At 27.5% G+C, this 15,163-nt stretch overlaps 1 protein-coding gene across 5 annotated transcripts in view; it reads left to right on the top strand.

The window, feature by feature from the left end:
- The window catches only part of Pde1c (Phosphodiesterase 1c), a 228,950-nt gene that overhangs the window by 185,634 nt on the left and 28,153 nt on the right, over positions 1–15,163 (top strand). For 4 of the 5 annotated variants that reach the window (XM_088203179.1, XM_088203178.1, XM_088203177.1 and 1 more), the window contains exons 3-5: positions 638–772; positions 5,434–5,608; positions 8,071–8,184. In XM_088203179.1, the coding sequence (XP_088059305.1) occupies positions 638–772; positions 5,434–5,608; positions 8,071–8,184 (424 nt within the window). Of the gene's footprint in view, positions 1–637; positions 773–5,433; positions 5,609–8,070; positions 8,185–10,656; positions 10,795–15,163 lie in introns of all 5 variants that reach the window. The other variant, XM_088203175.1, reaches the window with a different exon arrangement.

Genomic DNA, 15,163 nt, shown 5'->3' with positions numbered 1-15,163 from the left:
AATTTTAATATAAATTAAATATTACATCAGCTAGCTAACCTTCAAACCAATTTTAAATAATATAAAATATTAATTTTATTAACACTTGGCTTGGTTGTAAATCTATTTAAAAAAAAAAAATTTGAAGTAGTTTACTATTCATAGTTAAAAAATATAAAATATTTGGTAATGTAGTGCACAAATTAGCGCAGTAACGCGATATCGGTCAAAAATGCGCTAGGAATAACCGCATATCTCTCAGATGTTCACGTGCGATTCTCATTGCATTAATACTACATTGCGCACAGCTACACAATGGCTGAAATATCTTATTTCAAGCAATAAATTTAAAAACTAGATACAAATTATATTTAAAAACATAAAGTCTGATATTCGCACTCTCATTAGCTTCGGTACCTCACGACAGTGAGCGACGGACCGTTAGTGCATATATGATATTATATAAAAACAAAAATAAAACTGAAAGTTAAATGGTAATAGAAATAAAATATGTTTAATATTTCAAACATTACCAGACATATGAAAAATATTATATTTATGTTAAAACATTTGAGAAACACTGATCTAATGATGTCATATAATATTTAAAAAAAAATATTTGATGTAATTTTTAATTATTTTATTTATTTCGTTATAGTTGCGAGCCCTCCAGACAGGCGAGGAGCCCGAGGGGACTCCGCCGGTCAGTCAGGAGCCCCCAGGGGTCCTCCGCCCCCACCACCATGTCATTCTGTGGTCCCGACCGCAACCGCCCCAAATGGGCAGCTGGCAAGTGAGTTCTTTTTTTTTCTTTTCATTCACATAATTACAATTTTAACCGCATCTGGTTAAACTTGAAGTGTTAAAGTAAATAGCTTTTATGAAACGTGTTAAATAAAAGTGCAACTTGGAATGCAAACAATTATTTGCAGCATTGTTTACGTGGGATTTCGTCGATGTTGCTTGTGTGCAGATGTGACCTGGTTTTAGATACTTAACCTCTTTTCGTTTATTTTTAAAATTTTTGCTCTCGAAAAGGATCGTATTTACATTTTTATTAAATAGATTGGACCTTACATAGATGTTTAATTAATAGTTTTTAAATAAATTGTACATATAAATATTTTTAAAAGGATTTTTTTCAATCTTAAATAATCTTAAATAATCTCAATTTATGAATACAAATATTTAAATGATAATATAAAAAAAATACTTTTCCTTTTTTTTATGGTTAAATTAAATTTGATATGTGTTGAAAAATATACTTTTAGAAATATTATTGTGCTTAAACTAAACGTACGAAAATTCAATTGAAAATATCTAACAGATGGCAGCAATTTATTTTTCTTTCAAATTCTAGTTGCTTAAAAAATCACAATTTAAAAAACTATATAATATATAAATTATCAATACACTAATAAAAACCCTATTTTAGTAATTGTTAATCTTTTATATCATAGTATTAAACAACAGTACTGCAACAAAAAATACACGAGCTAGTAAAAAACTCATTACAGAAATAAATTCTAAATTATTTTATGCGTTTTTATATTATACTTCTGATGGATATATATGTACTGTGTTGAACTATTGGTGATTCTGGGTTCTTGCTCGGCTAGACCAGATTGAACGAACGAAGTTGAAACAGCTGCTTTATTTGCGATTTTAAGAATCGTTTTCACGGACAAAAATAATCCATGCTGTTAGTTCAATTCAACAAAAGTTGCTGAAAGTGATTTATGGATTAAAGCATAATGATCTTAATTTTTTTTTATTGAATCATTTAATAATAAATGTGTATCTATAAAGCATGATATTGCAATCTTCCCACGCGATTTTTCCATTACGCCACTGCTTGTGTATTGTGTGTTACACATACAATAAAAAAATATATTTTTTATGTTTCTCAGAAAACTAATTCGACACGAAGCCAATTTAAGTTTGTCCCTCGGCTTTTCCGGTACGTCTTTCCGAGTGAATCGCTTTTTCCGGATTCCTCTCGATTGCCACTTAATTCGATATCGGACAACACACTCAATTTTGTGCGAAAGCCATCAATCGCTTTAGGCAATAAATACTCACGTCGATATTTTAAATTTTGCCATATAATGTACCTTTAAAAATAAACTAAAAATATAGTATTATATATAAAATTGTAAATGTTACACAGATCTTAGAGTGAATTAAATCACCGTTTAAAATGTCATTCGCTTTATTTTTGAGCTATCTTGTATACTATAAAATATGGTTTTGTCTTATGTAACCAAGTAAGCTTTTATAAAGGGTTTTGATGAATTATTTATGGAATTTTCCGACGGGGTCGTTACAATCGGAAGATGTTTTCCCGGGACGTTTGGTCCATTAGCAACAAAGCTTTTCGGTGGACCACTAGCTCTTTGTCTATTTTTGTCATCAATTATGTAAAGATAGGATTTTAGATTATCAGATTTTATTGATAATGTAGCCAAAACAATATGTGATAATTATATAATAATAATGTACAAAATTACAATCTATACTATAAAACAGAAAGTATCTGTCTATCTGACATATAAACTCCTCTCAAACGGTGAACAGTAGCGACGTGACATTTGTACATCTATTTAAAGCTTAATTGTAGATTTTTAAAAAGTTGATACGTAACTTTTTCTTCACGCAAAATAATTAATTTACAGTACTTTAACCTTAAACTGGTTTTATTTAAATAATACTTTACGAGATCTAGTATATACATTTGAAAACATACATAATCTCCAAAAAATAATTCTAAATTAATATTTATGTTGAAAAAAAATTATCAAAAAATCAGTATTTTATAAAAACAAATATTTCAATACTTTTTTATTAAAAATAATATAAAATTTTAAATGTTCTTTTATTTTTTTTAAATATCTACGTTTTTTTTTTAAATATTTTTCAAATAATCACAATTTTTTTTAATTAATTTCTCAAACATAAGTATCTTAACTAAGATATGTATTAAATATTTTATCGATTTTTTAAAATGAAAATATTTTATTTAAAAAAAAAGTTTTTAAAAATACCACTGTGAAATGTTAAAACTGTAACCTAAAGCTAAGAATTTTAAATATTTTTTTCTTAGCAAAAATATTGAAATATGAATTTCATAATTATTTTTTTTCATTATTGGTTTGTTTTTTTATAAACCTAATAGTACTGTAAAACATTTTTGTCAAAATAAATAATTACAAAAAAATATAGATTTTCGATAAACAAAGAACAAGTTATAAATAATCGATAAAAATTATACTTTTAAGTTATTAAAATATATTATATAATTTATTAATTGATCATAGAATTATTTTATTAAAATTATAAATAATCAATAGAAAATAGCATAACTATTTTTTCATCCAAAAAATATATTATAAATATTTACTATAAATTCGGCTAAAACTTAACAAATATTTTTGCTTTTTAAATATTTAAAATATTAGTCGTTTTTATTTCTCAACTATAAGGATTTTAGGTTTTCGCTCTTAGAATGCATAATTTAATGATTTTCTGAAATATTTAAACCATTACATAATTTAATACATTTTTATTTTAAAACTTTAGGTTATAATGATAAACCTTATGCAATAAAAATATCTATTTTATGCATATTTTTTAACTAACGCATGCATCATATTTATATGATTAGTTTAAATATATTATTTTATTTGCTTATGTATTTTAAATATTAAAGCATAACGTATGACAAAAACTTGTAGTTATACATATGTACATTATTACAATAATATAAATAAGCAAGAATTTTTCAGTGATTTAAATACTAAATAATTCCCTTTTAAACTGTAAAAATGTCTAATAATAATCCAAAGTCTAAAATGTATTACTTACATTAAAATCAATTGTAACATACAAATAAAAATCATTAAAAAAGTTTTTAAAAAACCTCTTTAGAAGAAACCTTATAAGAAACCTTATCAAATTTCGTGCAGTTGTATATATGTAGTATATACATTTATATAAATAAATATAGTGTTAAGATAATAAAGATTGTACTGTGAAAATTGGTTCATATATATTATACATCCTTTTTAAAGCAAAATAATAACTGATATATGTAAATATATATGTCACGACTTTGCACCCGAGTTGGCATAATTATGCTCCAACTTTAAATACGCAATAGTTTTACAATTAACAACGAATATTAAGCGTTCTAATTTAACCGAACAACACTGCTAGTAAACCCATATTAAAAAATCTCTGCATGATATTTATTTTATCAATAAATATATAATATTCCATGAATACTTATAAAGCATCGTTCGAGGCTCATTTTTTTAATACACTTGACGAAAATTTATCCGTCTTTTGAAGAGGGCGTGTTTCAAAGGGTCTGTCTTTATAAAAAATAAAGCGTATTTTAAAAAATGGAATTTTCTATACATTATTTTCAGCTTCATTACCTTGAAAATATACTTGAATATCGAAGGATTCACAACTTATGAAATGGATTAATTAAACTTTGTGTTTATATGCAATATCAATATGTATTTAATCAAATTAATTATTCGCAATTTATTACGATTCAGTAGATTGTATCAAAGAATATTCCATTAATCTTATAGCGAAGGAATAAAGAGTAGCAATATTGACATCTTCAAAGTCAGCGATTTATATGGCCTTTTTTATATCGTATTCAGAATAAAAAATATTCGCAAAGAGATTTTTATTTCTGTTGCGACAAGTGGATCGTGACTTAAGACCCCTTGACCTAAAACAACTAGTTTTTTTTATAAAAACAAAGCTCGCTCCAAATTCACGGCTCAGATTTTTCCCAAGCTTTATTGTGTATGTAAAAACGTTCTTATTGTTCCGAACAATCAAAATCATAAATATTTACGCTATTCAATTTTCGTCAAGGAGCATGCTTTAACTTTTCGAAATCCACAACAGATTCTTCAGATCGTCGAGTGTTTTTCTTTCATTTAACATTGACATAAATACGGTTTTTTACAAGAGATGGTTTAATGTGTAATAAAATAGCTTGAAATTTTGCGATTTATTTCATAAATATAAATAATAAAAAATATCAGTATAATATGTTTGAATACGTTTTAAACTTTAAATTTATAACATGTATTTTATTAATTTAATCTATATTTTATAGACAATGAGCTGTGTATTTCTTCAGACAAATTATCTTTAGGAGATCTGTCAGAGATTTATCTTTTCTTTTTGATTATATTTATATATATTAGCATTAATAATAATTACATAGATTAATATATACCCATATTGTCTGTATAGTTTCAGATATGTACATACGCTCCATTGAAAATGATTTCCACTATGTGCACGCAACAATAGCATCAACACAATGCGTCGATTATCTTTCAGTTGAATCAACCCACGCTCCTTTATCAAACCGTTCAACTAACCTGTTGTAAAATTTGATCCATGGTTTCGTTTGAATTTCAGAGCAAGGATCGCTGACGATAGTGAGGCGGTCGAGCGGCAAGCGCCTGGGGCGCACGCCCTCTGCCCCCAGCTGTACCACGAGCCCCCCTGACCACTTGCTGGACCAAGTGGATCTGGCAACTGACAACTTGCCCCCCGTTGACACCCCCGACGCCTGTGACAAAGCTGCGCTGAGGCAAGTACATCATATTTTTAACGACAGACTGAGATTAGAAACGAGGCACGAATTTTTAAATTAATTTTATTTTCAGTATATTTTTTTTTCACAACAATGTAAGACCGATCTTAGAACCAAACAATTGCGTTAATACCTAAAAATATTTCACGGATCATCTAATACCACATTTGTCCTGAAACGTTAATCACTCATATGTACCGCTGAAACACTACACTTTGTTTGGAAAGGACTCGCAAACATCTTTATCTGCGATTTGCAGCCGCATAAACACTAGATACATCAACGAATCACGAAAATACATCCCCCAGTTGATTTAAAAATAATTATAGCCAACATAATACAACTCAATACGCCAGAAAAAATCCGACTTCTAAGACCTACCATTTCAATACCACTGCCTGATATCAGCATCTGAGTTTTTTTATATAAGTGGTATTTTATAAATATTCTAAAAATTAGCTATTACAAGATCTTTCAGCGTCTATTTTAGCTGCAGTTAAACCCCTTTGACCCCAAAACCCCAAAGTTTCAAGTTCCAATGGTTATTGACAATATAATATAAATTATAATGACGCTAATTATGCTAGGAAACGTCAATATTTAAAAAAATATGTCTATTTTACATTTCTAAAAGTTTGGTAATCTTTAATTTTGATTTATAAAGCGGAATTGTTAAAATATTAATTTTTAAGCGTTCATTCCTCTAACACTTTTGTTTGAGTTACGGTTTCAGTTAATAGTGACTTATAAAGCTCCTATGTGTCTCCTACAGAATTTTACAATTTTAGACGATTTTTAATCAATCACGAAAAATTACAAAATTCTTCTGAAAACTTTTGAGAGCTGGAAAATTCAAATAAACTGAATTAAAATAAAATAAATTATTATCTCAAAACGTAGACTCTGACACATCTTTTAAATGAAAAGGGCATAAATTTAATAAACATATTTTGAAATCTTGCTCCAAGTAGCTTGCTGCCATTGCGGCCCTTAAACCGATATTTAACAGAGAAAACACGCAAACTATAAAATATAAAATTTTAATCTATAAAGAATTAATTTAATCAAATTCATAAGTCAATATGAACAGTAGCTGTGTAAAAAGTCATTGACTAAGTAGTTTAAAGAAGAGTGCCAAAATAGGTGATGATGTCATGGGGGCTAATCTGAGTAAAATATGAGTAACTCACGACTTTGTCGTATGGTGAGCGGCTTTGGCGTCCCCAATTGAACGAAAAATGTTCACGCCCCCCTTTTGGTATGCCCATGTACTATATAAAATACAGCACCTGTTTCAATGCTCTCCTATGTGAGCTATAATAATCATAGTTTTGATTTTCAATCCTTAACCAATCATTTGAATGATTATTAAATTAATTTATGACGCGATTTATTACAGGAAACAAAACAGATTAAAATATTCAAACTGTGTTTCTTAAAAATATAAATCAATTCATTTTAAACGCGTCTATTGCAATAAGCAATGCAAAAATATATAAATTGCACTAAATTTTTTCTCCTGAGAATGCCGAAAGATACTTTTGCCGAAAAGTCGAAAACTAAACGGAAAAAATTGTATACATAAAAATATTTATTTTTACATTTTTTTGTCCATTATATTAAATATATAGGTTTTCAATGTTTTTTTTAACTCTAATAAAAAATAGCACGCGTATAAATATCACATAATATTTTTGCATGAGTAATAACTCATTCTTTGGTTACAATTTGATACATTTATTAATTTGTGTACATTTAGAAAAATATAATAAGTTCATTTAAAATATTCATTATTAAATTTTAAAATAACAAATAAGATAAATTAGAAGCATGTTAATAAAACAATTTTATATGAAAATCTACTAAGATCTTGCGTCATTTTTAATGTTGATGGAATTTGTATTCAGCTTTATGAAAGTGTAATTTTGCATTCAATTTAAAAATACCTGAAGATATAAAAACCTAATTTTAGAAGTAAATTGTGTTATTTCATATTTGAGCAAAAATTGACGTACAGTTTAAGATTAGATACTTGAAGAACTCCCCATATACATATGTAATCCATATCGAACATGAATTCTGTATATCAAATATATATATAAATTGTATGAAAGCAAAAAGTAAATTGCACGCAGATGTTTTACTGGTAAATGTACACATTTGCATATTTGTTTTGCTAAGATTGCTCCTATTTGTAAAATGAAATCGATACGAGTCATATTTTTTATATCTCAAGTCGGAACTAGTTAGATATACATACATTTATAAGTTTATACACTAACTAATTACAAATTATTTAAGATAGCAAAAATCTTTTAACCCTTTAATTAAACTGTATTTATAAAGTAAATACAATTTCGATTAATTTCAAACTTTTTACCAACAGACTTCGACTGCGGTTTCTAAAGCTGTAATACCAACTTAAACTGCTTCTAATAACCCAACTTTTATTCTTTCAGGTTACGTTGCCTCTTGCGTCAGCTGCACAGCGGTGAAATTCCCGCAGAAGTACTTCAGAAAAATCTGAATTACGCCGCGAGAGTTTTGGAGGCTGTTTTTATAGATGAAACCAAGTAAGTGACTTTTCAATAGCTCTATTGAATATTTATATTATTATCCTTGCATAAGGATTTTAACAAGAATATAATTATAATCATAGCTCTCGTTATTCATGAGCGATTTAAATTCTAGGCTCAAGTGTCATATTATGTGTACTTATATTATATATAAAAACACTTTACCTCTCGGTTAATTTTAACAGCTAGTTTGAAACGTGTTTAAAGTTTGAACACGGAGGATTAGTGTGCGTCTATGACTTTCAAAGTCTCATGACTTTTGTGTAATTTAACTTGGAAAGATTAAGTGTACTGTTTAAGAAAATATATGTATACTATTTACAGCATTGACCAAAATCTTAAAGATAATAATATATATTTTTATTAAAGGGTTAATATTAAAAAAAACTGATATGCTTTAAATTTTTGTTATATTATTAGTAATATTTTTTTAATATAAGCTAAAAATTAGTATAATATAAATATTTGATTGATTAACTAAAGTGCTCTAGATAAGTTAAACGTAATTGTATTTTACTACAAATTCAATTCAAGTTTGTAAAATATAACTTTGTTTTATTATGCATTTTATAATTATGTTATAATATTTTCAGCTCAAAACTTTACTTAATTTTTTTTAATTTTTTTTTTAGAAAACAAAATTTTTCAAGATAAAATAAAACTTTTAACTCTCGAATGTAAATTTTACCATATCACTTTATTTTTCTTGTGCCGTTATATTATAAATACATTAATAATATTTATTTTACAAATTATTATTTTATAATATTGAATACTTACTTATTTTACCAAATTAAATACTATATGTTATAGTTTATTTTTAATTGAGGCATAAAAGTAAAGGTAAAATTTTACTTTAAATTAGTCATAAAACAGCACTGATATTATAATTATCATTTTTTTCTGATTATTATAGATCTATCTTTTATTTTGTTGTTACAATTCTTTATTTAAATTATAAATTGTTTTTTTATTTACATAATATAGGTATATAATGTTTAAACTTTCCATGTAAAATTTGCAATATTTTTTTTAATAAATTCCATTGATTTATTTAGCAAAAAAGATTGATTATTTTAGTATATTTTTTATTAAAATTGAAAAGCCGTAGTTAATATTCGAATGAGCCATACTAATATAAATACAATAGTGCAAAATTATTGAAGTCCATATATTTGTTTAATGCATAATACAGTTTTGATTTTTACCCTTCAATTTTAATGCATCTAAAAAATATTTGTTAAAGTTAATTATTATTTTATTATATTATTAATAATATTTTGAGTCATTGCTGTATCAGTAATGAAAGAAACTATCCACATGAGCCATTACCAACTCTTGCATAAGATTAATTGTACGTCTACTCTAATATATGTTTTATTATATGTATGTATATATTGTTCAACATCTCGAGTGCTTCCAAGTTTGTGTATGAAGTTAATAACGTCGCTTCATAGCAAGTTTGCTCAGACAGTAGTTCCTAATCGATTTTACAGCGTGAACAGTTTGTGTGTTATTTGCTAATCTTAATTGTTGGTTTTGTGGACGGATGCGAGGCAAAGGTGTGTTAAAACACCTGAACTAATATTTGGCAGACATGTTAGCACCCCTAATCGTACCCGTATATAAATATGGTTTAGGAAACTAATTGCCTTTGGGGTGTCTTTTCTTTGGTCTAAATGTTGTTCAGCTAAGAGACGATGAAAGATACAAGGGATGTTCAATAAGTAGTGAAATTGCTATAATTGTACACTTTTCAGCATCTATTAATAATAACAACGTATTTAATTTAAACTATAAGTAGTCCACAATCTACTACAGCAGTCATGTAAATTCGATTATAAAAAAATAACGATTTATATATTAATCAAAACTGTAATAATTTAAAAAAGAATTTATTATCGAGTGAAATCTTGGATTTTAAGTGGAGAATAATAGCATTAAGGAACAAAATATATTAAATTTATGATATAGGAGTTTCAACAATCATAAAATTGTTTGCTAAAACAGACCATAAAAAGTCGACAGAACACCTAAAATTGCACAATAGCCACGCTTTTGAAATCCAACAATTACCATAAAAACTCATTGTCTTATATCAAATAAGCACGCGTGACCTAGACAACATACATTCATATTATTATTTACGCAGTTTAAATAAATGTTGGTAAGCACATTTTTATAGATGGAATTTTGTGCAAATTCTATATATTCCTCATCAGCTCTAATTTTAAGGTATAAGTTATATTATCCGATATGTATCTATAGATATTAGTGATCGAATCTACATGACCAGGTTTTAGACGTGTCTTTTATTTTGAGATTCACTTCTACGTATTGAACATCTCTCGTTTAGCTTGTACTTTTTATTGTGAAATGCGTGAGTGCTCGGTTGTTGTCTAATGGTGACAATTGTCGCTTCGGCGTCGAGTGTCCGTCGTGTCCCACGTTTGTTGGTGTGCCTGGCAGGGCAGGATCAGGGTCAGGGTCGGGGTCGGCCGCGGGGCCCCCCGCGGGGGCAGAGCACCCAGCGCCGGATCAACGGCCCGCACCGGTCCCAGGCGTCGGCGTCCAGAAGCGGAGGCTGCGCACCCCCGTGTGGGCAAGGTCACAGCCACAACTACAACCCCAACCCCAACTACAATCCCGACAAATTTGCTGACTGTTCTTGTGCTAAAATAACATATATACGTAACCTATAACCTGCGAACCGACGGTGGCGCCTACGCCGCGCCGAGAGGACTTTGAAGATATTTAGAAAGTTTTTTTATGTTCATCCCAAAAATCACACACGCTACGGTTTGGGTATATTCTTATATACGCTCTGATTTTTTCAAGCAATTAGACATTAATAAAAAATACTAAGTAATTTTTAAAACCTAAATAATTAATTTGTGTAAAGTCTTAATTGCATTGGCAATTATATAATAGTATTTTTAATTGCTTTATAAAGATGTTTCTACAACAAGATCATAATTATTTAGACGAATCAGAGTAGCTACCACTGAAAACAGATTTTTGTCTGGCTAATATTTATGGTATTATTATATTCAATTTTCGCTTAATTATTGAATGCTTAAAAATCAGGCAAAGACAATTATTATTTGTTGAGAATAAATTGTGTTTTGTGAAGATGTTTTTAAAATCATATATATCTCATACAAATCAGACCAGCTCCTCATAGCTAGCACCGAAGACATTTTAATGTCAAGCTAATATTTAGGGTATTGATATTATTATTTTAAATAATGTAAATAATCATGTTTTTAAAAACAATTCTGTATCTGATGAATCGGACCAGCTCCTCATAGGTACCACCAGAAACATATTTATATATCCATATCGCTTAGTTGTTAAATGCGTAAATTGAAATCATGATAATAGTCTGTTTATAGTTTATAGAGCTTAAATGAAAACCAGTACCAATTTCGTAATACCAAAGAGATACATAATTTTTTCAAGTAATTGTTTAAAAAACCAGATAGTATTTATTGCGTGTGTGCGGTTCTTTGTAAAAGCTTTCTCTATATATCTTTGAAATCCTGTCTCACTGTTGTTTCATTCTTTATTTATTTTTTAGTCGACACTGTGCCTTGGCCGTTTACTGTTGTTCTATGAGTAGTACCATTTCTTTAGGAACGTTTCTTTTTTTATTTTCCTGATTCTTCTAGTTGGCCGTGAACGTAATCATCGAGTAATCCCTTCGTAGTTTTGGATCGTCTCCGATGCAGAATCTCTCTATACCTATATCTATATATATATAAATATGAACACGAACGTATATGTACTGTCTTGAGTCTGTCCTTGAGCATGTCTTTGGTATTTTATTTTTTTAAAGACAAACAACACATAATATGCCCGAAGCACCATCTCGAATTTATAATATCATACATACAACGATAGAAAAAGAAACTCTTAACATTTTATTTTTAATACATATTCCAAGCATGAAACACGAGAATTTTTAAACCTCCTATGTATGGACCCTTATTATAAGAAGTGACACTAGGATAAACGTTAAAACGAGCACAACTATTATATTTATATATATATATAAACTTTTGCAATACTAAAAAAACGCTTATGTATATATTAATAGTATTTTTCAATAATATTGTTTTTATTATAAACTAGTATTAATTATTTTTATTATTATTATTATTATTAATATGTATTATATTAATAAATCAATAAATTTATTCCAAATTTATGTCCTAATGACATTTATATGTATTATATAATATTATTTATTTATAATTATATTGTCATATCGCTGTTATTGATCGTATGTAGATAGAACAATATTAATATTATATCTATACAAAATTAATATTTAATTAAATGAAATGATATATTATTATATTTAATGAGAGAAACCACTTTTTATAGCTTTTAACTAAAGCTTTAATACATGTTTTATATTATTTTTTAGATATTAAAATATTTTATTTTTTTACAAAAAAATCCCAAAGCTAAGAGTTTACTTAACATTCACTCGAACGATTTTAAATTCACTTTGGTAATAAAATTACTTCAGATTGGAACGTCGCATAATTTAATGTTTTAAAAATACATCAGACTTCCGTTCCAAGGATCCCTTTGAACCCAAATAATAAATTTATGCAACGTCTTAATTGTATTGGCATAACCATACATAAGTATTTTTCATATTGTATATATACAAGATGACCTAAAAATCTTCCTGATAACTACCAACTAAAACATATTTATGTATATTTGCTATTCAAAATTGAAATGAAATCTCGCTTTGTAATTTTGCGCTACATGAGTAGGTAATACTATTCTACCTGTTGCATTTCAACTAATATTCCGGGATGCTGAATTCCGGAAATATCTCTGAATGTAGCAATTCGCTGTTGAGCTACAACCCTGATATAATATCAACAAACTACTCAGATTACTTAATTAATATATTAATTAACAGTATATGAATATTAATTAATAATATAATCAAGGCAACGGATTAAATTTCACATCTGAGCATAATATACTCATCTTAATCTTGACATTACAATAGTGTTCACGAGTACTATTATATGTGGATGCACACATCCCCTATGACGTCACGGGTGACCTAGATCATAATAATGAAATGCCCTGACCGAAACGAGCTTACTATTTTTTTTAATTTAAAAGGAAATGCGATCAGTAACGGCCGCATAAAAAAATACTAACTATGTAAATATATTATTTTTTAATGATGTGCATTTTAGCATTGGAAGTGCAAACCCTTATGCTTTTTTATGTTAATATATTTATATATCGTTTAAACACCATCGCCAAATATATACTGATATGTTATTAAATGTGTACACACTTAGCACAAAAACACCATCGATGCCTATAATGAATAGTAATTTTATATACATATGTATTTCTTCGTCTGCTATATTGGAAGTTCTTAATAAATAATAAGTATTAAATACACTTAAAAATCTTATTTGTTTCTAACCATAAAGATGAAATATGTCAATGTAATGGTCATGTAAATTTACGCAATTAATTCAGCTGTATTATATTTTATCGTTTTTAATTTTTTTCTTTTAAATATATATTATTTAGATTGCTTATCTAAAACTATATGTTTAATTTATCTATTCAAAGTTAAAAAATACACTTTCTTCATAAAATATTATTTTTGATGGTGATATTCACCCAATAATATGTCATGTACACTCACTGTACATCACAATTAGGCAAATGTTATATTTTATTTTTTAATATTTTTTGCATTTTCAACTTCAAAATTCATTTAATTTATTATCAAAAAATACTATTTCATATTGTTTTATTACTATTTTATCTTTGTGGCAAAAATCATATCATAAGGAAATATCTGATATAATTTTGTTTATAGCTTTAATATTTTATTAAATTTGATAAAATAATAAATATTTTGATATACTCAATCATATAGTCTCTAAGTCGTTTAGAAGATCTGGTTAATCTCTTGGATTCTGATGACTTTGTAAAACAGAACTGAAGTAAAAAGCGACTGCTTTTACGATCTTTTGCAGATCGTTTTGCTTGGCTAATATTTTCTTTGTTCCTAGTCAAAAGCGAAGTGCTAAAATTTCAAGTACTTTTATATTCTCTCTGAGCTAGGGGAGATCCGTCATGCTTATTATTATTGATCTCTGGCCAATGCGATGATGCGGAGCAAAGTCAAATTAAATATCTAAATAGAATTTTCCGCCTTAAAAATATGTTTACGTCGCAAAAATGACATGCTTGTTTGTGTGCCCAAGTACATGTAGGTACATTCCACTAACCGTTCAGCTTTGTATTGGTACCGACTGTATCTTTTATTCGGGTCCATTTGCTAAGTGCTTTTTGATGTGCGCGTTTGTATCATGCTATCAAAAAAATACTTATTCTTCGAAAGTCTATAGATATATGGGTTATAGAAAGCCCTAATCTTATTCTGTTTCTTGCTCATTAAACCTATAGGTTATAACACTTTTATTAAAATTTTAAGATTTTTATTTTATAACAAATTTTAAATTTATATATATATATATATATATATATATGTAATTTAAAAAGTAACGTAAACAAATTTTGACTAAATAAAAACATGCAAAGCTTTTTACGTACGCTTTTTATAGTTATTTCCCAAACTTTAGCCTATGACATTAAAAGCTTTACAGAAATCTGAGTTTTTCATTTCATATTAAGATTCAAATAGGCAAAAGATCATTGGGTATAGTAAGCCTTTTATTGGTTAGATCAAACTTATGTTTGAACATAAAAACACTAGTGAGAGAGAATTTATTTTAAGCCAGATAATTAGTATCTTATTTTGTAATAATCTTAGATTTAGAAGTTAATACATATTTTCTAGGTATAAAAAACAGTAACTTCCAATATTTAAAAACGAAGAAATTTTTGTATAAAATAAGTACGGTATTTTATGGTTACAAATATTACAAAACAACCAGAATTTTCAATTAGC

The sequence above is a fragment of the Plectrocnemia conspersa genome, unplaced genomic scaffold, assembly GCF_051122295.1.
Source record: "Plectrocnemia conspersa isolate PC_06_02 unplaced genomic scaffold, ASM5112229v1 ptg000014l, whole genome shotgun sequence".
NCBI lineage: Eukaryota > Metazoa > Arthropoda > Insecta > Trichoptera > Polycentropodidae > Plectrocnemia > Plectrocnemia conspersa.
The sequence above is the reverse complement of the archived record's forward strand: the minus strand, read 5'-3'. Positions and strand labels throughout refer to the sequence as shown.